The sequence below is a fragment of the Diadema setosum genome, chromosome 14 (genome assembly GCF_964275005.1).
Source record: "Diadema setosum chromosome 14, eeDiaSeto1, whole genome shotgun sequence".
NCBI lineage: Eukaryota > Metazoa > Echinodermata > Echinoidea > Diadematoida > Diadematidae > Diadema > Diadema setosum.
In genome coordinates this window covers 34,944,571-34,966,764 of record NC_092698.1, presented here as the reverse complement: position 1 = coordinate 34,966,764, position 22,194 = coordinate 34,944,571, and the positions used below count along the sequence as shown (strand labels likewise).

The window sequence follows — 22,194 nt, the reverse complement described above, 5'->3', positions numbered from 1 at the left end:
TACGATGTAAACCTTTTTACCAGCGTTCATCGTAGGGAAACAAACTCAAACCCACTGAGAGATGAGAAAATATGGCACAAACATGCTGTATGGTTCGGCAGCCTGCTGCGTTTCTTCAGTTTTTATGGTTACAAAATTTCATAGCAATAAGATGACGTGCAGAAGTTGTATTGCACATGCTCCATGCTTGACACCAGCAATCCCATCATGTTTGCAGCTAAAATTTTTCCAAGCTTTATCATGATCATCTGGTGTCACCCTTTGGGCAAAATAATGAGGGAAGAAAATTCTGCCCCCTCTGAGCTGACGCCATACATTGTATGTTGTGTGTCGTTTTTATTTCCCTAGATTTTGCAAATCAGATGCTTTTTGTGAGTCAAACAACAGACGAAAATATTAACTGTGATCCTGACATTAGTGCAACTTGCACATATACATTTCTTTGTTTATTGCTGTACTCTATGATCGCAATTTTAATCACTCACAAAATTGTCATACAGTCCCGATTCGCAAAAAAAAAAAGAGAGAGAGAGAGAGAGAGAGAAAAAAAAAGTAAAGTAGATTGACTAGATATCGTGTTTGGGAATTTCTTCTCTTGGAAAAGTAGATGCACCTTCAGTAGTACTACATGTACAATTGTATGTGTGGTGTCAGGAATTGGATACTTCAGTAAACCTGCAGGCTGGTTCACATTTTAGAATTTTATCATGCAACACACACACACACAATCAAAAAATTGATGTTGCATGTCAATGTATGGCATGTACCAGTATGTCGTGTGTGAAGGGCTCTTGAGCGGGTCTTTAATGGTGTAGGGTTATGAATGCTCTCTGGTACCATTTTATCTTTGTGTTTGAAGATATGACCTTTGTGAATGAGCTGTTTTCCGAAGATAGAAATGTATGCATATTGCCAGATTATTATTCACCACAATTTCACCCCGGGTGTAAAGACTAGGGAAAAAAAGTGTAATCAATTGAACAGAATAGTAGAAGTTTGAAAATTGCATCTAAAACAAGAAAGTTATCAAAGTCACAGCAAAACGGTGATATTAGGGGCAAGAATGTATCACTTCGAGGAGGGGATGTCATTAACTCATAACATTCCCATAAGGCCTTACATGTAAATCCCCAAGGTTAATTATAATGAGTTATTAAAGGGGACCATCAGGCTGAGGAAGACTTTTGTTTATCTGGGTTTGTCATAAAAGTATCCAGCTGTATGTCAGGGAAATATCCTTCAAATGGCTGTGACTTCTGAACCAAGACAAAACATCAACTGAACTTATAAAAGTACAATGTGTATAAATTTTGTGTGTGACTTTCGTCTTGTGCATTATAATGATTTATGAATATTCACTTTGTTGCTTCTAGATTATTGGGTCCAGGGTATCGAAAATAGTATTTAAGCACTGGCTGCATGCACGTACATTGCACAGTACTGAGTAGGTAGTTACAACTGTATTGCTGTACATGTACAATTTGTATATCACGCATGCAAAGCAAGGCGGTTGCAAAAAGTTGTAAGAAAGGTTTGTAGATAATGTAGCTACATTGTACCCACATGTTGTACATGTGTCTAACCAACGTCCTTGTCTGGTGCTGTTTTGTAAATCAATGTGGTCATTCTATAGAATTGTACTATAAGTTTATATCCTGCGGGATATGTACTCATGTTTGTTTGAGGTTGTGGCACTGGGCAAACGAGTACGTAGCCACGGCAGCGACTGCAATACGGTATTCAAACTGACAGGTATGCGTTAACAATAGGTAGCGCTACAGGTATTTCACACAATACCTGGGCTACAAATTGTATCTAATAGCAAGCCTTATACTAGTTATAGCGTGTGCGAATGAAAATCTCACAACAATGCATAAGTCACAAAATCCTGATGAAGAGCTTGCATCATTTGCTTCATGCCTGTAAAACTTAAACAAACCCCCCAAATGGTTATTAGCGTGCAAAAACAGATAGAAATACAAATGAAATTTGTCATCAATATCTAGAAAAGTGATGAAAGTTTTGATCAAAATTAAATCTTACCACGTTATTTTTTTCCTTTTTTTTTGTCAACAACCTCAGGATGTAGCCCTTGTAAATGGCACTATGGCGCCCCATATGAGATTGGAAAGGAATATGAACCATAAAAGAGTGAAGCCAATATCTCCTTGAGAGTCTGTTTGGCCCAAATTGCAAATGTGAAAGTACTACTGTAACTAGTGAGATCAGATATATGTTGCCCTCGATGAAATGTTTTATTATTGTTTTCCTTTCTTTATATCCTATAATCTGAGAAGAAGAAAAAATTTGTAACCACCAGTGAAACTAATGTAGCGATACCTTGAGAGCACCAGACAGACTCTGGCTCGAGATCAAAATTGTACACATTCAAGCTCAAGCAATTTCAATTGGAAATTTTGCTTTGACTAAACAGCAGTGGTCTTGTTTGCCGACAGTGGTGAAGGCGATGATGAGAGAAAAACTCCCTTAATTACTATGAAAAGCAGGGAGGAGTACCTTGCCATTAATACCTTCAAAACGTCACCTCGACCTTCAAAGTGCTGTAACGAGAGGACCAAGCAGATCGATTCTCAAATGCATTTTACAGTGTACACGTAGGATATACATTAACAAGTATTGTGCTTAAAGACATTTGTTGAAAAACATAATCATGTGAAAGAAGCTGTTTGTTTTTAGAAACAATGTATAGGCAAGATCCAAGTTTTGTGATCTACATTGCATGTCCCTGACGTATTTTATATGTCCGTATGTCCATATTTTTTCCCATCATTCTTTATGTGATTTAGCACTTGAAGATCATGACTGCATTGAAATGAAAGTAAAGTGTAGCTCTATTATGGTGGATAACTGAAATGAAAGTAAAGTGTAGCTCTATTATGGTGGATAACCTACCAGTATTCAAATGGCACCCCGTGGGTGCACATTCAGTACTCATATATCACAGCATACAGTATACACTGTATGGGTCATAAAGTAACCTTTTCATGAGATGCTTTCTGAGCATCACTCATTGAAGTCCAGCTACTTTACACAATTCAATTAGTTACTTACATGTACTCATAAGGCATTCAAAGCAGATAAATGAGATCCATAAGTGACTATGAAATACATTTTGAGGTATGAGAATTGCTTGTTTTCTTTGCTTTACAGCAGAAATCAAATGAAAGGAGGAGATATATATGTACATTTTAGGCTGTTGAACAGATATTGGCTCATTGTAGCATGAAATATCGTAGGCATCACAAGTGCTCATTTTCACGTCGTCATAACCCTGTGACATTTACCAGGTAACTTACATCTCTGATCTCAGGACATTATCAGCATTCAAGAAAATAATTTTTCCATTTTAGAATTTTACTTGATGTTTGATTTATTAGCATTTGCTGTTCAATCCTACATGTACAGTAGCATGTGCAAAAGGGGAGGTGCTTTTACCGTTTTATTTTGTGTCATGTTATTAGCACTAGCATTGAAGACCCTGTTCTAAATGCTTCAGAGACCAGTTAAGTGCTAAGGTTGTATGTCCTTGACTCGTTATACAGATAAACATTTTCCACATTAAAATTTTTTTTTTTTTTTTATTCTCCATTCTTTATGTGATTTAGCACATGTGTGATTTACCACAAGGAATCGTGACTTTGTATTGAAATGAAAGTACAGTGTACAATCTGTTATTCTGGATTACCTACCAGCATTCAATTGTAGCTTGTGGGTGCGCATACAGTAACCTTTTCTTGAGATGCTTTCAGAGTATTATTAATTGAAGGCCAATTACTTTTTAAGGCACATTAGTAGGCATCCAAAATAGATAAAAGAGATCTGTAAGTGACTACGAAATACATTTTGAGGTACGAGATTTGCTTATTTTCTTTGATCGCTAAGCTTCATAGCAGAAATCAAGTGAAAGGAGGAGATAAAATTAACATTGCAGGCTCTCGAACAGATATTAGCTCATTGTAGCATGAAATTGATAAAAGCTCATATCATAGACATTACAAGTACTAATATTTACATCGTCATAACCCTGTGACATTTACCAGGTGTAGTAGATCCTTTTCATCTGTGACCTCGGGACATTATCAGCTTTCAGGAATATAATTGTTACATTCTAGGACTTAAATTGAAGTTTGATTAGCATTATTCAGTCCTGGTATTTGGAATCAATTGTATGGATGTCAGCTAAGCAATTTTATGGCATTAGACAAACAGCCATCATGACCATTACCATGTGTTTTATCATGACATCTTATCTTTAAATCCTTTTGTTCTTGTCACTATGATGATACGAAATACTGTTTTTGAATATATGGTAGTATGTGGGAGTACTGACATCTGCAGAATAGGTACACTGATAACCATGGACAGACATCTTTTTTTTTTCTCTCTCTCTCTCTCATCTCCTGTCTGTACTCCCAGATTAACCATCATTGTCAATGTCATTCTTAACTGTGCAGTTACACTCCAGCTTTGAAAATACAGTGTATGAAGCAGAGTAAACAGTTTATTAATACAGTTGTAGTCATGGTTTACATGAAACCATACTGTACATGTGCAATGTATGCATGTGGCATGATTAGAATTTACACGTAAATTAAAACAATAAGTAAACAGATGCTAGTCCTCACAACATACAGAACACAGTACTGTAAAACACAATATTTTCGCGGCATGAAATTTTCGCGAATTAGAGCCAACGGCCTTTTCCGCGGCATGAAATTTTCGCGAGTTGCCTCTAACATTCATTGCATTAGTGTAAACAAGAACTTTCGTGTGCATTTTAATTTCGCAAATCTTGGCCCTCGCGAAATTCGACAGTATATAATCTGTGGTTTCTACAAGTCAGTCTCCACATGCATACAGTCCATTGAGATTATGAGTGAACGTCTGTAAAATGTCCTCTTGTTTATCTCAATTTCTCTGTACTATGCTCAATTTGTTCCTTTCTTTCTCAATTATTCATGAACAGTCTCAACTGTGTTCCCTCGGTTTTGCACATCATTCACTCCCTTCTCTTCTCTCCATAGTATTGAAGTTCTTCTCTCTTCAAGATTGCTTTATCCAGGTCCCCCACACACTTATCTTTGTAAATGCAAATGCTCTGTCTTTTGTTGTTGTTGTTGTTGTTGTTATTGTTCATTTGTACCCTCCCACTCTCTCTCTCTCTCTCTCTCTCTCTCTCTCATGGAATGTATGAAGAGATGTACATGAAATAAACATGGATACTAAACCGTACTACAGTGTACATGTACAGTAGTTCCCTGGTCTGTACTGAAACTTAAACACACACACACACACACACACACACAATATTGTAACATGCCTTCATCATGCCAGTTTGGGATATTTACTGTTATTTATGAAATATATTATTTATTGAATCCTTCGAATGTGTATTCTAGAAACAAGTGATACAGATTAGAGGACTTTTACAGGCATTATTTGACTATGAGTATGTTGTGCACCATCATCCCGATCTACAGTAGTTATTAATAGATTAAGAAAATAAAATGACATGAGTTCTGGTTTTGTTCATACACAGTGTACAATGTATCATGCTTCATGATATGCGCATATGGTCTAGTGTTTGCTCAATTGGCATCAATGATATACTGAGACCTGTAAATTTGTCACATTCATGTGTACTACATGTACTGTGTCCTAGTATTCAAGACAACAAGACATTACCTAGAAGACATCACTGTAGGTGTTCAAAGACTGATGTAACATGCTATTGTACAAGTAATCAAGCCAACCTTCAGTTATTTTCTCATTTTGTTTTATATTGCTTGTTTGTTTCTTTTTTTAAGGTGTTGTGAATTTGAATAATTGGCAAAACATATCATTTTGGCTATATTCTGACTGTGAAATGAGATGGTTCCTTTGGCTTTTTTGTTCAGTTTAATTTTCAACTTCAGAGAGAGGATTTTGGTTGTAAAGTTGAATTACCATGTGTGCTGTAAAGGTACATGTAAGCATGTTTTGCTGTGACTAAATAACCACCACAAACAGCTGAAAGATGTGTTTGTTATTCCCATACAGTGCTGTTAAGAGGAGCTGATAATGTATCTTTAATTTTTTCAATTGGATGTGTTTGTTTCAGTCTCTGTTTTTACTTTTTTGGCTACTTGAAGCTGTCTAACTCTCCTTTCAAATTCAGCTGAGGAAAAAGGTTTTGATTTAAAAAAAAAAAAAAAGAAAGAAGAAGAAATACATGTAAATGGCAGTTAAATTCAAATTTACGAATGTTGTTGAGGTACTGTACAAAGTGAGTATTCGCAATAATGGGTCTTTTCCTGTGTTGTGAGAACTCCCCAGATATAAAAAGCACTAAAGTGCATGAATATAAAGGAGGGTATTTCCCTCATGTCACATGCTCAGGCCAATGACGACACATAGATAACATCAGTGCATTGAATTGCTGGCAAATGGGCAAGACTGACTCCTGTGCTGTAGTTGTACCAAGCTAGGTTAGGTAGATAAAAATTGGCTTGATGCATTACTATGTAAATAAGTTGCAGCATGTCCAAAATAAGGGTGTAGTGGGAAGGAGTGTAGAATGAAGAGGATGGTGGGAAAAGGTTATGAAAGGATTTCCCTTTTTTCTGGTTGCATATCTGTCTGTCAGGTATGTTGCCTTGAGTGCCCAAGTTACTTCTGTGACTGCATACCATGCTCATATTACAATGCTCTGCTCTTATTGTAGTTACTGCCAGTGCATTCTTCTGAACTGAAGTGTATGTCATATTTCATTCTTTGGACAGAATATTTAAAGACATCAAAGTGCAATAGAATATTTGTGTTTGCAGAAATAAAATGGCATTCTTAAACCTCCAACAGTGTTATTTCATTAAGAATAATGTATGTTATATATTTAATGTACTCTTGTGTTATTCGTTTGCACAAGGAACCCATAAGCAAATGGTCTATATACAGTTAAACTCGCATAAGTCGATCTTCTCGGGACTGAGCAAAACACATCGACTTAGGCGATTTTCGACTTGTGCGTAAGTCGAAAAAAAATCGACTTACAGTTACACCACACGTACATAATGTATAATGTACATGTATGTTGTCTACTCTGGAGCCGAGAGATGGAGCGGTGTGCCGCAGCACGGGTCGCCCGGCAGGGCCGCGGCTAACTTTGCATGGACAGTGCATTAGTATTGGCACAGGTCCGATTACTTTACAAACTTGTTAAACCTTGGGGAAGTGAATATGAACGATATTTGAGCAGTGATTGATTCCAGTTTACCATACCGTGTCTTGAAATGCGTGTAGAGGTGCAATTCTGATTTACCCGTGCCCGTAACTTTCCCCCTACTTTCCGCTTTGAAAACTCAGCAGCTTCATCCATACCACTCCACTGCACAGCGCTGCAAATGCCAAGCTACGCTGCAAGTTCAATAATACCGTACATGTAAATGAACGCATGTGTACTGTACGAGCGCCTTACTGCGAGTGGAGCAATACACAGCCCAGTCCCTGTACGTACGTAGCACGACAGCTGACAGGGCTGTACCAGCGCGCAGACCTCCAAACACGAAGAGAGTTCAACGATCGCATGCGATCGCTTTGAATTTTGATACTTTAGATCATTTTTTTTGTCACCTCAAACTCATCTGACAAACAAAATAATAATGAGTAATAAATAATGAATAATAAATGACAGTGATTTATTACACAATAAAATCTTATTCGACTTAGGCACAGTGAATTCAATGGTTTTTCCGCGAAAGTGTTCTTGGAATTTCATCGACTTAGGCGAGTATTCGACTTACAAAATTCGACTTGTGAGTGAATTAATACACGTAAGTCAATGGGGAAAAATCGGGACTTTTTAAAATCATCGACTTACGCGATTATTCGACATATGCGACGTCGACTTAGGCGAGTTTAACTGTAGGTATAGAAGGGTCAATTTCATCGAAATATTGAACACATACATGTAACTACGCTCTCATACAGTATGTTTGACTTCTAAATACTTCATTCAGTTAATAATGAAAATGCCTTCTGTCATAAGTCATTAATTTACCCAATTTGATGCTTGCTTTTCATGATTTGATCATTTAGGCTTTCCAGTGAGTCTGTTGCTCTCTAATAATTCTGGGTAGAGCACACCATACACACATGTGTCTATAGACATGCCATAAATAGTAGACTATCCAGAGATCCCAAATCCATTGTAGTGCTACAACAGTGTACACTGTACATGTTGTATGCATTTTCCCATAAAATTCCCCAACATCTGTAAACCTGCAGTTAAGGATGCAATCTGTGTTTACATTGTACATTGAATGTGTAATGGCAGCAAACAGGCACTGTAGGAACTACATTTTGTGTATGAATAGTTATTGAGGCGCAGTAAGACTGGATTTTGAATAGAACACTGCCTAGCATTTCATGATGACCTTGTGTTATGTCACATCATATATGGGTTTGCTATTTGCAACGACAATGTAGTCAGCTACGGTTTATGAATTTGTTCATATGTACTCATTTGGTAGACTGTAAGATGATTATGGCAATCGCTTCAGCTTGATGAATATGCTTTTGCTGCTGTAATGCCATGAAATGTAGTATATATAAAAGCCCCACCCCTTATAATACTGTAGAGCAGCAGAGGAGCATATGGAATATATGTTTTTGTGAAATACAGTACATGTACTGTATTGAATCTGATTCTCCTTTCCATGTACGTAGTGGGTCTCATTACATACATACATTTCTTCAAAGAATTAGCACTACAAAATTCAAAAGTGATAATGTATCAGTTGGCTGATAGAAAATACGGCTTTTTATTCATGTCTTTTTGGCTTTCCCCACATTGAGTTAATGGTTACATGTTGTAAGAAAAAAAAAATGCACTGCTGTACGTGAAGCTTGTATGCTGTAAGGGCCAGTGCTGGTTCAGTTTGCCCTGCAGCCTTGTAGTGCATTGATGCGGGCGGGTGTACAGCAGTATGTTTTATGCATCATCTTGATGCCTGCCCCGCAGAATTCAAATTCTTTTAGTCACACTGTAGGAAGCAGTATCCTTGTAAGCTATATGATGAGGTAAACACCTGTGAAATTGTATTTCTACAAATTCGATACTTTTCTACTGTATTTCTACATTATGTGATTGTACGACATGTAATTCTACTGTATTTCTAAAATTTCATTTGCCACATTGGGTTATCAAAATTTTACTCTGGAAAATTTTTTGCCAGCCTCATGTTAATTTTTCACCGGCTCTCGGCTGAAAGATCATTGACAGTATTAATTAAGCTCAATGTCATGTATTCAATTTATTCAATGTCTATTATGCTCGCAGTGCCAAGACATAATTTAAGAGAATTATATTTTGCGTAGTGCAATAAATATTTCTCTTAATTAACTTTCAGAAAATTGTATGGATGTCACCCTCTCTATTATGCATGTACAGGATGGTTGATAATAAGAACGAGCATAGGAGGGTAGCTTCGTTTGGGAGATGGACGCGTTGCAAATTACCTCGCAATATTTAAAGGGGATGGCTAGTAACTGATCAGTGGGAATCAGTGGGAATGCTGGGGATGAATGTTCCAATCCCTGTGGGATTCATTTAAGAGTGCATTATATATCTATTGTTGTGTGAAAATTACTTGCTTCAGAATGGTCTCATATTCAAGTAATGTGCAGTTTAATGTTTCTTAGCATGCCTGTACAGTGACGGGGCGATCATTAACGGGCCGTTAATGATCGCCCCGTCACTGTACAAGCATGCTAGCCTGGAAACATCGAACTTCACATTACTTGAATATGAGACCATTCTGAAGGAAACAATTTTCACACAACAATAGATATATACATGTAATGTACTCTTAAATGAATCCCACAAGGATTGGAACAATCATCCCCAGCATTCCCACTGATCAGTTACTAGCCATCCCCTTTAAGTCTTTCATGAATTGGACAGTTTGACTATGCACTGCAGGTGCCGGTGTAAACCACTGGAAGAGATGGCTGTGCCAGTGAGAGATTCCAGTCCTATGTAGTAAGAATGTGAATAAATTTTTGGTTGTTTTGTTTGTTTTTTAACTTTTCCCTCTTCCGTGGAGTAGTGGCAGAGGAGCCCTCGCACCTCTTCCTGACCAGTGTCAAAACAGAATGAAACGTGCTGGTGTGGAACCTCAAGAGAGTGCGTTCCCGCCCCAGCGAGTCAACCCGACTGCGCCAGTGGAGAGGGTGATAGGCAACCAGCGTGTGCCTCTTGCACCCTCAGTCCCCGTCTTTGAGCAGCAGGGTGTATCTGAGAATATGGCCAGTGGGTTACACTACCAAGCAATGCCTGGCTATTCGTAAGTTCTTGCAGTATTTCCCCTTTCCTGTAAGCTATGCACAGATGCAGACTAGGAAATTACATAAACTGAATCACTGATTAAAAATCAAAACACCGACGAGCAGCATTGTAATGCTGAAAGGAGGTTAACAACAAGAAGCAATGTACAGTGTAAATGTGAAATCCAGTTCCACTTGTCCAAACAGTAGTTTTCATTGATGTTAAGCGAAGTGTTGGGTTTTCTTTTTACCATGTTACCAGTGTTATTTACACCAAATGCGTTCTTGCACATATTTGATTCCACATTTGTGAGATCAGACACTGTTTACGTCTCATGTTACTCTTTGTACTTAAAAAGGAAACAAACCCAAAGATAGACATATGACATGGATAATAGTAAAAAAAAAAAAAAAAAAAAAAAAGAATTATTGATGGTTTAAAAATCTGCACACTAATTCTCTTTATATGGGAATAACTGCTATGTCCAGTGATCAATTCTGAGGGTATTGTGCATGACCAAATAAAAGTAAAATAGCATTTGTGAGATTTTGTTTAATATGTCCACCTCCCCCCTCAAAAAAAAAACAACAACATGCATTTATTAAGTTTCATTAAGTTATTAAAACAACTGTAGACTAAATGTAATTAATCAAGTATATACCATAACCCTTTTCATTGTATATTGATTGATGCATGTGCTAATGTTTATGTGTGCAGAGCTCATAGTTCACAAGATCTGCAGGGACATGTGAGCCCCACCCACCCTCCCAGAGGCAAAAAAAAAATGTTAAGTCTTTTCAGGGTTAAGATACTACACTTCTCTGTGATACATTTTGATCACGTTTTCATGCATGTATTTAAATGAGTCTCTTGCCATGTTTGATCTGGACAGAGTGGCTTCTGTTGGGCAGCCAGTGAGCCACCATGGTGGGGTTCATCATCAACCCCACCCCCATCCAAGCCACCCCACCCCTCAACAGGCAGCTGCCCATCAGCAGCAGACCATTCATCAGGCTCAAGCACAATCCCAGGTACTGTAGCTGTTCCTCACGTGTGTTTAGAGAACTGCTTTCTATACTAATGGAAGAGATCAGAAATTCTTACTTCATATGCATGGCTTGTCCACAAGGGACGATCTAGACAATTACACTGTATAATGATCATGATGATGGTAATGACAATGTTTAGGTTATTAAAAAGAAGTAATGATTATGAAGATAACGAAAAATGTAGTTTGTATGCCTATCATTGGAACCTACCCCAGAAATATCAGATCTAATGGACTATTTAGATAAGGTGGAGTATGTTTCTTCTCCATGAGTCAACAGGAATGAGTGGTCATGAGTGACTGTATTTATCTAAAGCAGGTCACATATTTCATAATGTGATTGACTGCCAAATTTTCATACTTGACAGGTAATGTTCATTATGTTTTTTGTGTGTATTTTTTTCTTTGTCAATGCATACCTTTTTGTTAAACCAAAACTTACATTATTTCATATGAAACCAAGTAGAAGGTACTCGTTGTTGGTTTTCAGATGTTGATCACAATAGATAGCAAGAATTGATTTGAATATTGTTCAGGGAATGACTTTCCTGGTATCACATAGCAGTTTGCTTTGCATTTTGGTACAATGGCTATACAAAATGTCATTTGTTTGGCAATTGCATTACATGGAATTGTCCATCATTTTGTTCAAAATTTATGTCCATCAACTAAAATTGCTGTTCCATTTCTAGAAGGGAAATTATTCCCTGTTGTTGGTCACAATGAATACGGAATTTGGCAAACTGGATGCTATTTTGTGTTGTAGGCACATGTTGCTCAAGTCCAGGGACAGCAACAACAGCAGCAGCAGCAGCAACAGCAGCAGCAGTACCAGAGACTGAAGGTTGAAGATGCCCTGTCTTACCTGGATCAGGTCAAGCTCCAGTTTGGTAGCCAGCCCCAGGTCTACAATGACTTCTTGGACATTATGAAGGAATTCAAGTCACAGAGGTGATAATGCTTTCAGGATTATATTTCATCATACTGATATCTTAACATTTTCAAGGATGAATATTGTACCAGTTTGTACATGATTCAAAGCATGTAAGCTGTCACATTGTTGGCAGTTTTCAACAGGAAGGAAATAGTATGTATATTTTGGGAATTCTGTGTATCAGGATGAATCAAAACCTCAGACTAACAAAGACAATAGCCATGAAAAAGTCCATTTTCACCTTTTTTCCTTGCTTGGTTTTGTGCAGTCATTCATGCAGCTGTTTTCCCATGTGAAAGTCAAGACTACATTTTCTGTATAGTTTTAGTAAAAACCTTTACTCATTTTGTACTTGTTTGCAGCATCGATACACCAGGTGTCATCAACCGTGTGTCCAACCTCTTTAAAGGCCATCCTGACTTGATTGTGGGCTTCAACACATTCTTGCCGCCAGGCTATAAGATTGAGGTTCAGGCCAATGACCCCTCGCAGATCAATGTCAGCACCCCTGCCCACCCAACACCAAAGGTATGGACCATGTACAGTAAAAAGTAGTGAAGTGAAGGTGTTGGCATAGTGTTACAGTATAAAAGCTATGTGTGTTGCTCAGTGAATGACTTATGGTTTACAGACATAGCTCTCATGTATTGCAAAATAAATGCCTAAACTGTTGTATACTTTCAGGAGTTTCCTTTTCACATATTTGCATGTGTTAGCCTACTTGAACTTTCGTGATAGGAACCATGTCTTTTTGAAATGAGAAACGTTCTCTTTGAAACTTCCTTTTAATTTCATTTTCATTTTCTGAAGTCATGTTTATTTGTAAATGATAGTTTTGTTAACAAAATGGAAATGTATGCATACAGTAACTGAAAGACAGACATACGATAATAAAACTCATCATTTAGTAAATCTGCACACTCACAGAAGTATGTATATGGTGTAATTAATTACATGTGATGAAAACCAGTGGAAGTATTGCACAACTCTATTTCATCCAGGCACCACCAAACACATGGAATTTTCACAGATATGATGAATTTACATTTTAAAGTGAAGTGGGACAAGGGTAACGGAGTCTGCATAACTTCCAAAGCCTTGTAGTCAATATCCAGAGCATTTGCCAGTGTCTCTCAGCTTTCATATCAAAAAAAAAATGTGCTTATTCTCATCCTTCTCATATTTTTTTCTGACTTTCATCTGTGTATCATAAACCTTTTTTTTTTCTTTTTTATTTACTATGTCTTGCATGGTTGTGATAAATATTTTTGCAGAGTAATAAGAATTTTTTTTGGTCTATTTTTTTTTAAGTTATGCAATTGTCTCATACTGTGATAGTTGCTCTTTTATACATTGCAGTGCTACATTGTATAGTGATTTTTTTTTTTCTATTATTTTCTCAGCTTCTGACAGTTACTGGTCTGCAACCAACTAGCACCCAGTCCTCTGGGCCTGCAGGGGCCCATGGTCCATCAGCTATAGGTCAGGCTCAAGGCCCACCATCACAGGGCTCTCAGCCTCAGACAGTGTCCCAGACAGCTAAACAGGCCACACTGCCAGGACCGTACGGACAGGCAACTGTCACAAAAGTAAGGAAATTTGTCTCTCTGACACTGCAAAGTATGGCATGTGTGAAATGTTTTGGAGCTGCATACACAGCATACAGTACCACTTTAACATATATGTAAACCTCTTTTGAAGATGTCCAGTAACCACTTGTGATGTGTTAATTTTTCAAGTAGTTACAAATAGTCATAATTTGTACTTGTGATCATCCTATGTTGACATGTTTTGATATAAACATACACATTCTTAAAGATTTTTCTAAAATTTAAGGTCCATGCACTATGTAAAGGAAAAACTGTAATCCACTGCTTTCCAATTTTCACACCCTTGGATCAGTATTCATTGCAGGTTTGCTCCTTTGTCTGAAAATTAGACAATTTGTGTTATGATACAGTGGACTCCCGTTATAACGAAGTCCTCGGGACCGGCAGTTTTCTTTCGTTATAACGAAATTTCGTTATAACCGAATGAATAAACAATAAAAATACATAGAGTTGATAATGTTGCAGCCCTAAATTTTATTTCGTTGTAACCGGAATTTCGTTATAACCGTGTTCGTTATAACGGGAGTGCACTGTATCATAAATTGAGTCATATATTTATATGCACTATTCATTGTGGACATAGGTAAATGCAGAAAATTTGGACAGGATATGATGATTCACTTCCACTTGAACCTTTCATTCTTGATTTTGTGCAAATCTATGGAACCTGACTTGTACATTTTTCTTTAATGCCAGAATTGATGATTTTGTTATTTTTTTATCACTAGTGTTCAAGGGCAGTCTTTTCGTTTTCACTTACGCATGTCTGCTCCTGAGCTTGTCCATTATGTTATAGATTATATCTGCAGTTTAGAAAAAATGTCATATTTTGCAAGACCTCGCTGTCCAGATTCCACATATAAAAGCCATGTTTTTCACTTTCCGTTCAGCAGCCCAGCCACCACCCCATGGCCAGCAGCCATCCCACACAGAACCAGGCAGCCGCTGGTGGCCACACCTATTCCCAGCCGCCTCCTGCAGCTCAGACGAGCCCTGTCCAGTCACAGCTGGGTCATGGAGGGACCGGAGGACCTGGTGGAGCAGCTGGAGGGGGTGGAACGGGGCAGCCTGTGGAGTTCAACCATGCAATTACTTACGTCAACAAAATCAAGGTACCCTTTGTAAAATCTTCTTCTGCCTCTATGTATCTCTGTCATATTTACAACTTGGTTTTCATGACTGAACTACTTTGAATATGTTTACTATACTTCTGGAGTCTCGGAAAAAGACCGCATTGAGAGAGAATCGCTGTGCATGTGCAGTCATATAACTTTTGTGTGCGCGTATGTAAGGAAATAAATCCTGTGCTGATTTTTCAGTTCTTAGCATGTACTGCATTGGAACGAGATGAATATAAGAGAGTACTTGTGCCATTGACTGGTATACACTTTGGGTGGTTGAACATAGAAAGGCTGTGAATCTGGCAAAATCATAGTTCCCAAGTAGACACAGAATGTGCTAAGATTGTTTGATATGCATCAGTAGTAGTTGTTTGAAAAGCATTGAAAGAACCATGAATGTCTCACCCGTTTTGGCGTTACTTAAAGGGTTGTCAAAATTATAGAGGGGCAGAATGAAATACTTAAGTAATTCATATTTGCGAATAAAATAGGCAGTTCATGCCATCTAATAGGAACATTTTCAGTTTACAGTCAACAGGTTGACAGAAACATATGCAAACCAATCCACATTCTTCTAATTTGAGAACCTGTTTGCCTCCACAGAACCGATTCCAGAACCAGCCAGAGATCTACAAGGCCTTCCTGGGCATCCTGCACACGTACCAGAAGGAGCAGCGGGCCGTCAAGGAGTCCGGGGGAACCTACCAGCCCTCCCTAACCGAAGCACAGGTCTTCAGCCAAGTCTCCAAGCTCTTTGAAAACCAGGAAGACCTACTCCAAGAGTTTGGTCACTTCCTGCCTGATGCCAATGGGGCTGCAGGCCTAGCATCCTCCTTCGTCATGGGGAGGGTGAGTATGGAAAAGGTAATTACTGAATGCATTTCTTTTCTCTGTGTGTGTGCTTGTGTGTGTATGTCCTCTCTTTGTATGACACTTGTGAAGAAGTGTATGTCAGCACTTATGTCTGTGATTGACACAATAAGTATAGTAGTTGGGAAAATTTCCAAGCTCACATTCATCAGATGTTGTAAAGATGTTTGTCACATGTTTTGCACTCGGATCCTGAAAAAAGAAAATGATTGTGCAGAGATGCCAGCTGTTTATTTTGTACAGCATTTTCTACTGTTTTTGCCAAAAATACTGCAGGTCTTGTGGAAATATTGTTTTCCCCAAATTGTACTGCAACACATGTCTAGAGCAGGAAAGGTACAAGTACTGTTTTGCCTTAAAAAATATGCCTTTCCAGCACTCGCACATATCCGTGGGTGTGGGTGTGCTATTGATACCTTTCACAGTAAAGATATTGCCTTATATAAATCATGCATGTCAGCTGTCTAGTACCCTCAGAATGCTATCCTTTTTAGACTCGTTTTAAATCATATTTTTGCTTAAGTTCAAAATTTGTTATTGGTAGAAAAAGTGCATTTAAAATGTGTCCACTAGATGCAATCTTCATAAATCCAGCTGAATGAATAGAATATAACTACTTCAAAGATCTAACAGTAAGTTTATGATGAACAATCTAGTACAATCCAGTCTGTACATGCTGTCATCACTGATCACGTTTGATAATTTTGATACCTTTTCCAGGACAATCTGTCAAGCATGCTTGTGCGCAACACAGACCACACAGAGGTGAAGAAATCCCGCCCCACCCCCAAGCACACCAGCCAGATGAAGAGACAAAGTCAAGGATCCCACCATACAAATAAGGTAGACTTGCTAACAATTTGCTCTCATTCCTCTCTTAAACAGTGTTGCATTCTCTCGCTGTAATGAAAAAAAAAAAATAGTAATAATGTGAGAATACATGAATTATGATATTTGTCATGTATTTAGGGAGGTGTTTTTTATGCCTCCGCCATGTAGTGGTGCCGGAGGCATTATGTTTTCGTTGTTTTTTTGTTTTTAGTTTTGCCAGAGAAGTGATAATGATTTGAAAAAAAAAAGAAAGAAGATAATTAATGAAATTACCAAAAACAGTGCCTCCACATTGGATCATTATTTTCCTGTCCATAGACAAAATATTGATAAGTTCTTTTTCCTGAGACTTAATTTGCAATTGTAATCCTTTGCAAGATTTGCAAGCAAGATTTGCAATTGTAATCCTTTGCAAGATAAAGTAGTCTCAAAATTGTATGCCGAGATGAAAAACAACTTTGATAGGCAGCTCTCATTCTTTAATGAATATACTGACAATTCTTCTACATCCCCTGTTCTCTGTTTGTAATAATCAGAAAATAAAGATTGGTCCGACCAAAGACATTTCTCTGGATGAAGCAGGCAAGCACGGAAGTCTCAGCGAATTTGCATTCTTTGATAAGGTGAGTGTATTCATGTGGACTGTCTTGACTTTCTCTGAATCTTACACTCACCTCTGATGACGTTCATAGTTTTGCTGGTTTCAGTCATCACCTTCATGAAGCAGAGAAATATAGAAATGGACGTTTGCAAAGAAACGTTATAGATGCCGTACAAATTTCTCTTTTGGGTAGATTTTTGTGTATTTGTTTTTATGGGAAATCTTCGTTTTAATGCCTTTTATGTTCCTGGTACTAAATTCGTAGTGTTGAAGGTTTTTTTTGTTTTTTTTTTTGTTTTTGTTTTTTTGTTTCCCCCTTTTTTTTTTCTTTAGAGGGGAATAAATGAGTAGCATTATTAACATTTCTGAATGTTTGTAAAGCAGCATGTAATCAATAACAGTCCATGCAAACAAGAGCTATTGTCCAATATACCATTTTTAACCTTTTGATGCACACAATTTTGAAAGCCAATTCAAAAGAGTTTCAATCTTTAAATAGGGTTAGTGTACATTTTTCAGGCTTTCACATTCCTGTGTGTGCGTGTATTCCTTCTACTTTCATCACTATTTTAAGGTTTATTTAGATACTTGTAATGAGTGCCATTTTAGTCTATGTTGCACAAAACTCTGTATGTTACTGTTCCCCTTTCTTAATCTTAATCTTGGCTTATATGTCTTCTTTGAAAATAGGTTCGGAAAGCCTTGAACAGTCAGCAGGTGTATGACAACTTTCTGAGGTGTTTGGTTTTGTTCAACCAAGAAATTGTGTCCAGAGCAGAACTTGTGCAGCTTGTCAATCCATTCCTTGGGTAAGATATTCTAATTACTTTGAATTGTGTATATATAAGTTTGTTTCAATGCAAACCTCGAGATAATTTGTAGTTTTGAACAAATGATATCTACTTGAGTCTTCAGGAGTTGTTTAATGCAATACATTCATTTTTCCTCATTGAAATATCACAAACACGAAAATGAGATATTTGATGTCATTGCTTTTGCTTGTTAGATTTTGTTTTATAGCAATTTTAGAATATTTAAATATAAATCTATGATACTTTACAACAATCTTCCTGAATTGAGCAATGTTTTGGGAGTATAGCTTTGGTAGTGCTAGACTTCATTCTCATGTTGCTCTGCTAACATTGATATTACTCTCCTTCAATTTTGTGCTGTAGCAAATTTCCAGAACTGTATCGATGGTTCAAGGAGTTCCTTGGCTACAAGGAATCGGACAAGATTGAGCCACCCCACCAACCAAAGGAACGGACACAAGGAGAACTCTACACTGAAATTGGTAAGCCATATAATATTAATATCCCATAGGTGAAATCTCTGTCTGCTTCACTAGTTTGTTTAACTGCCTTCCTAATGTCATCTGTGTGTATGCTCATCAAGCTTATCAGTAAACAATTTAGTTTTCTGTTGAATTTTCAACTTTTGCAGATAGAATTATAGTGTATATTGTGATGTTGGTATGCCAGTTACTGGGAGCAAGTCTTACAAGAGTTGCATGTGATACACTTTAAAGACATCAATAAAGTGATTTGAATGGACAACTTGATTTCTGTTGTAGACTTCTCCAACTGCAAACGATGTGGTGCCAGCTATCGAGCTCTTCCCAAGAGCTACCAGCAGCCCAAATGCGGTGGGCGTACTTCCCTCTGCAACCAAGTCATCAACGACACCTGGGTGTCATTCCCCTCCTGGTCAGAGGACTCCACGTTTGTCGCATCAAGGAAGACACAGTATGAAGAGCACATCTACAGATGTGAGGACGAGAGATATGAGGTAAGTCATCAACAATCTCTCAGTGATTTAAAAGTCCTTGTATTGATGTGAGGACGAGAGATATGAGGTAAGTCATCAACAATCTCTCCGTGATTTAAAAGTCCTTGTATAGTTTTTGATCAAGTAGTTTTGTTGCTTGCATTGTTATAGTTTAATGGAAATCTGATTTATGAAAGTCTCTGCTTGACTAGGTGTAGAAGGCAACTACAACATTACCTTGCATGCATATTGCCTCCATCATAAGTCCTAAATTACCCAAGATACATACAAGTTCTATTGCAATTTGTGACAAGTAATGAGAAATTTGCTTCAATTCATTCTATTCAATGGAAAGTCGAGCAGCAGCAGATGTACATTACAGTACACAGCATAATTCCAGTAGTTTTTTTTCTGTAAATTTTATAGAGTGTAGTGAGCAATTCTTTTTCATTGTAAGAAGATACTTTAATATTCGTGTCATTTAGAAGAAAGACTTTTTTTTTTCCGTCCTTCCAACATATTTTCTCTAACAGTGTGAATTAGAAACAATAGTGTTGTGTTGTCATGGGTATGACAGTGTAAGACAGCTGACCAGTGTCTTTCTTTCACTACCAGCTGGACATTGTTATTGAGATCAATGCACACACCATCCGTGTCCTCGAACACGTCGCCAAGAAGCTGTCGAGGATGTCCCCGGAGGAAGCCTCCAAATTCAGGCTGGACAACTCTCTGGGAGGTACCTCGGAAGTCATCCACAGGAAAGCCATTCACAGGTCAGTGTTGCCTAAATTATCATCCCGCGACCTTTCAGAGTCATGGGGGTAGGGGAACTTACACCTCCCCTGCTGTTCATAAGAGTGCCTTTTGAAGACCATATTTTCTATGGGAAGAAAAAAAATTCCTCTTTCAGTTATATTTTCACTTTTATATTGTTTTATTTGAGTAATCCCAAATGAAAAAAATGAAATGTCCTATGGAGGAAATTCACCTCGTGAGAATCTTCTCCCTTTCATTTGACTTAAACTTGCAATTTATAGATTATGTACCATTGTAAAATTATTTGTATATTTGTTGCCTCACAGAATATATGGAGACAAAGCACCAGATATCGTTGAAGGTTTGAAGAAAAACCCTGCAGTTGCTGTACCACTGGTTCTCAAAAGGTAATGACTTCAAACAATATTTTTTTCCATTTCTTTTTAAGATATAAGTTGATGCACTGCCTGATTTGTGAAGGTATTTGACATGGTTTTCTTGTTCCCTGTGGTTGTGAGAATAGGATGATAGTGGAATTCATATTTTGTAGTAGTTCACCTTGATATGTGATGTGACTTTTGCTTGTCCTAGGTTAAAACTGAAGGAGGATGAGTGGAGGGAAGCCCAGAGAAATTTCAACAAGATCTGGAGAGAGCAGAACGAGAAGTACTACCTCAAATCACTGGATCATCAGGGACTCAACTTCAAGCAGAATGACATCAAGGTACTTTATCATCCTCACTAACTCCTCCAGATGCTCTGCTAGATCTTTTTTCACTGCTGAATGATTTCACAATTGTGACTAATAGAGTAGATGAAAAAAAAAAGGAAAAGAGAATGAGTGTATGGTTCGTGAAGATTGATGTTGAATGATGGGTTGGAACAATGTTGGTAAAATAGATAGCATCCACAGATGAAAAGAAGGGAGAATCTTTCAGAATTGAAGGCACAAAATTAACAACTTGGTACCCAGTACTCTATAGATTCGTGTGTCATGTTGATGTTGGTGAAACAATTTTCCTATATCCCTCGGAATATGTGTCATATGGTATCCCTCTGTTATGTTGTGACTTTTATCTTTCCAGGCATTGAGATCGAAGAGCTTGCTGAACGAGATCGAGGCCATATTCTATGAGAGGCAGGAGGGCCTCAGTGCCGGGGAGAATGGAGCAGGTGCGACTGGATCACACCTCTCTCTCCCCTTCCTGGACAAGCACATCATGGAAGACGCCTCCTCACTCATCATCCATCATACCAAGAGGCAGACAGGTATGAGATGCTTAGTCCTCCACCTCTGTTCACCTATCTACTACCATTGTCAAACACTGACCCATAGTACTACACTGTATTTCCAAATTATCTTCTATGTATTGTTAACATTGAAAGTAAGTTGGGTTCACAAGTCCAGACAACTCCCCCCCCCCCCCCCAAAAAAAAAAAAATAATAATAATAATAATAATAATAATAAATAAAACATTTTTAAAAAATGGTCTTTTGCATTGCATTTCTGAAATTTGTTATATGACATTTGAAAATATATGCCGTGGAACCTTGCTTACTTCATTTTTCACTTGCGATTGCAACTCACATGTGTTAAACTGCCCTGACTTGCTGTAAAGTTTCACTAAATTTTGTTGGCAGATGGTTATGTGGCAGCAGTTAATGTAGATTCTGACATATTTCATTGCCTCCAGACAGAGTAAGCAGTATTTTTCCCTTCGTTACTCTCCCCCACTAATCCCAGGAATCCACAAAAGTGAGAAGCAGAAGATCAAGCAGCTCTTGCTCCACTTCCTCCCAGACCTCACCTTCTCAGAGCGAGGAGAGTTATCGGATGATGAGGATGAAGATGAAGGTAAGAAGCATCTCATTCGTCTTGATACCACATGCAGTTGCATACCTGCCAACTGTTCCCATTTAATAGGAACATTCCTATTTCTTAGGAAAACAGAAGCTTAATTCAATTACGTCTTCCTTATTTTGTCAACACCTGCTAATAGCGATGTATGAGAGATCTGTGAAAATTCTTATTTTTACATCATGTTCACTCACTTTTTCACTCATTTGTATTTATTAAATTTTAAGGTTGGCAGGTATGCAGCCTTGACGTTCCTTGTTCACAAAGGGATATGTGACTCTTTTAACTTGTGTGTTTGGTTGTCAGTCAGTTGATGGAATTATTATCCACTTGTATCATAAGTAATCTGATCTTTACTCAGATTTTTTTTTCCCCCCAAAGAGACCTATTGACTTGAGGATAGTTAGAGATTGCCTATTTTGATAATGTATGGCAGTTTGTTCCTTGATAATATCTTAGTCAAAGTGTGTAGT

The 22,194-nt window shown here is 37.8% G+C and overlaps 1 protein-coding gene across 5 annotated transcripts in view; it reads left to right on the top strand.

Moving 5' to 3' along the window:
• LOC140237718 (paired amphipathic helix protein Sin3a-like) overlaps nucleotides 1-22,194 on the top strand; it is a 34,118-nt gene that overhangs the window by 2,858 nt on the left and 9,066 nt on the right. For 2 of the 5 annotated variants that reach the window (XM_072317640.1, XM_072317641.1), the window contains exons 2-18: nucleotides 10,107-10,343; nucleotides 11,217-11,355; nucleotides 12,139-12,323; nucleotides 12,669-12,834; nucleotides 13,710-13,895; nucleotides 14,807-15,028; nucleotides 15,641-15,901; nucleotides 16,628-16,750; nucleotides 17,275-17,361; nucleotides 18,030-18,148; nucleotides 18,515-18,633; nucleotides 18,913-19,127; nucleotides 19,722-19,879; nucleotides 20,189-20,269; nucleotides 20,454-20,586; nucleotides 20,948-21,131; nucleotides 21,608-21,718. In XM_072317640.1, the coding sequence (XP_072173741.1) occupies nucleotides 10,153-10,343; nucleotides 11,217-11,355; nucleotides 12,139-12,323; nucleotides 12,669-12,834; nucleotides 13,710-13,895; nucleotides 14,807-15,028; nucleotides 15,641-15,901; nucleotides 16,628-16,750; nucleotides 17,275-17,361; nucleotides 18,030-18,148; nucleotides 18,515-18,633; nucleotides 18,913-19,127; nucleotides 19,722-19,879; nucleotides 20,189-20,269; nucleotides 20,454-20,586; nucleotides 20,948-21,131; nucleotides 21,608-21,718 (2,680 nt within the window). In that variant the 5' untranslated portion in view covers nucleotides 10,107-10,152. The remainder of the gene's footprint in view (nucleotides 1-10,106; nucleotides 10,344-11,216; nucleotides 11,356-12,138; nucleotides 12,324-12,668; nucleotides 12,835-13,709; nucleotides 13,896-14,806; nucleotides 15,029-15,640; nucleotides 15,902-16,627; nucleotides 16,751-17,274; nucleotides 17,362-18,029; nucleotides 18,149-18,514; nucleotides 18,634-18,912; nucleotides 19,128-19,721; nucleotides 19,880-20,188; nucleotides 20,270-20,453; nucleotides 20,587-20,947; nucleotides 21,132-21,607; nucleotides 21,719-22,194) is intronic. The other 3 variants (XM_072317644.1, XM_072317642.1, XM_072317643.1) reach the window with 3 other exon arrangements.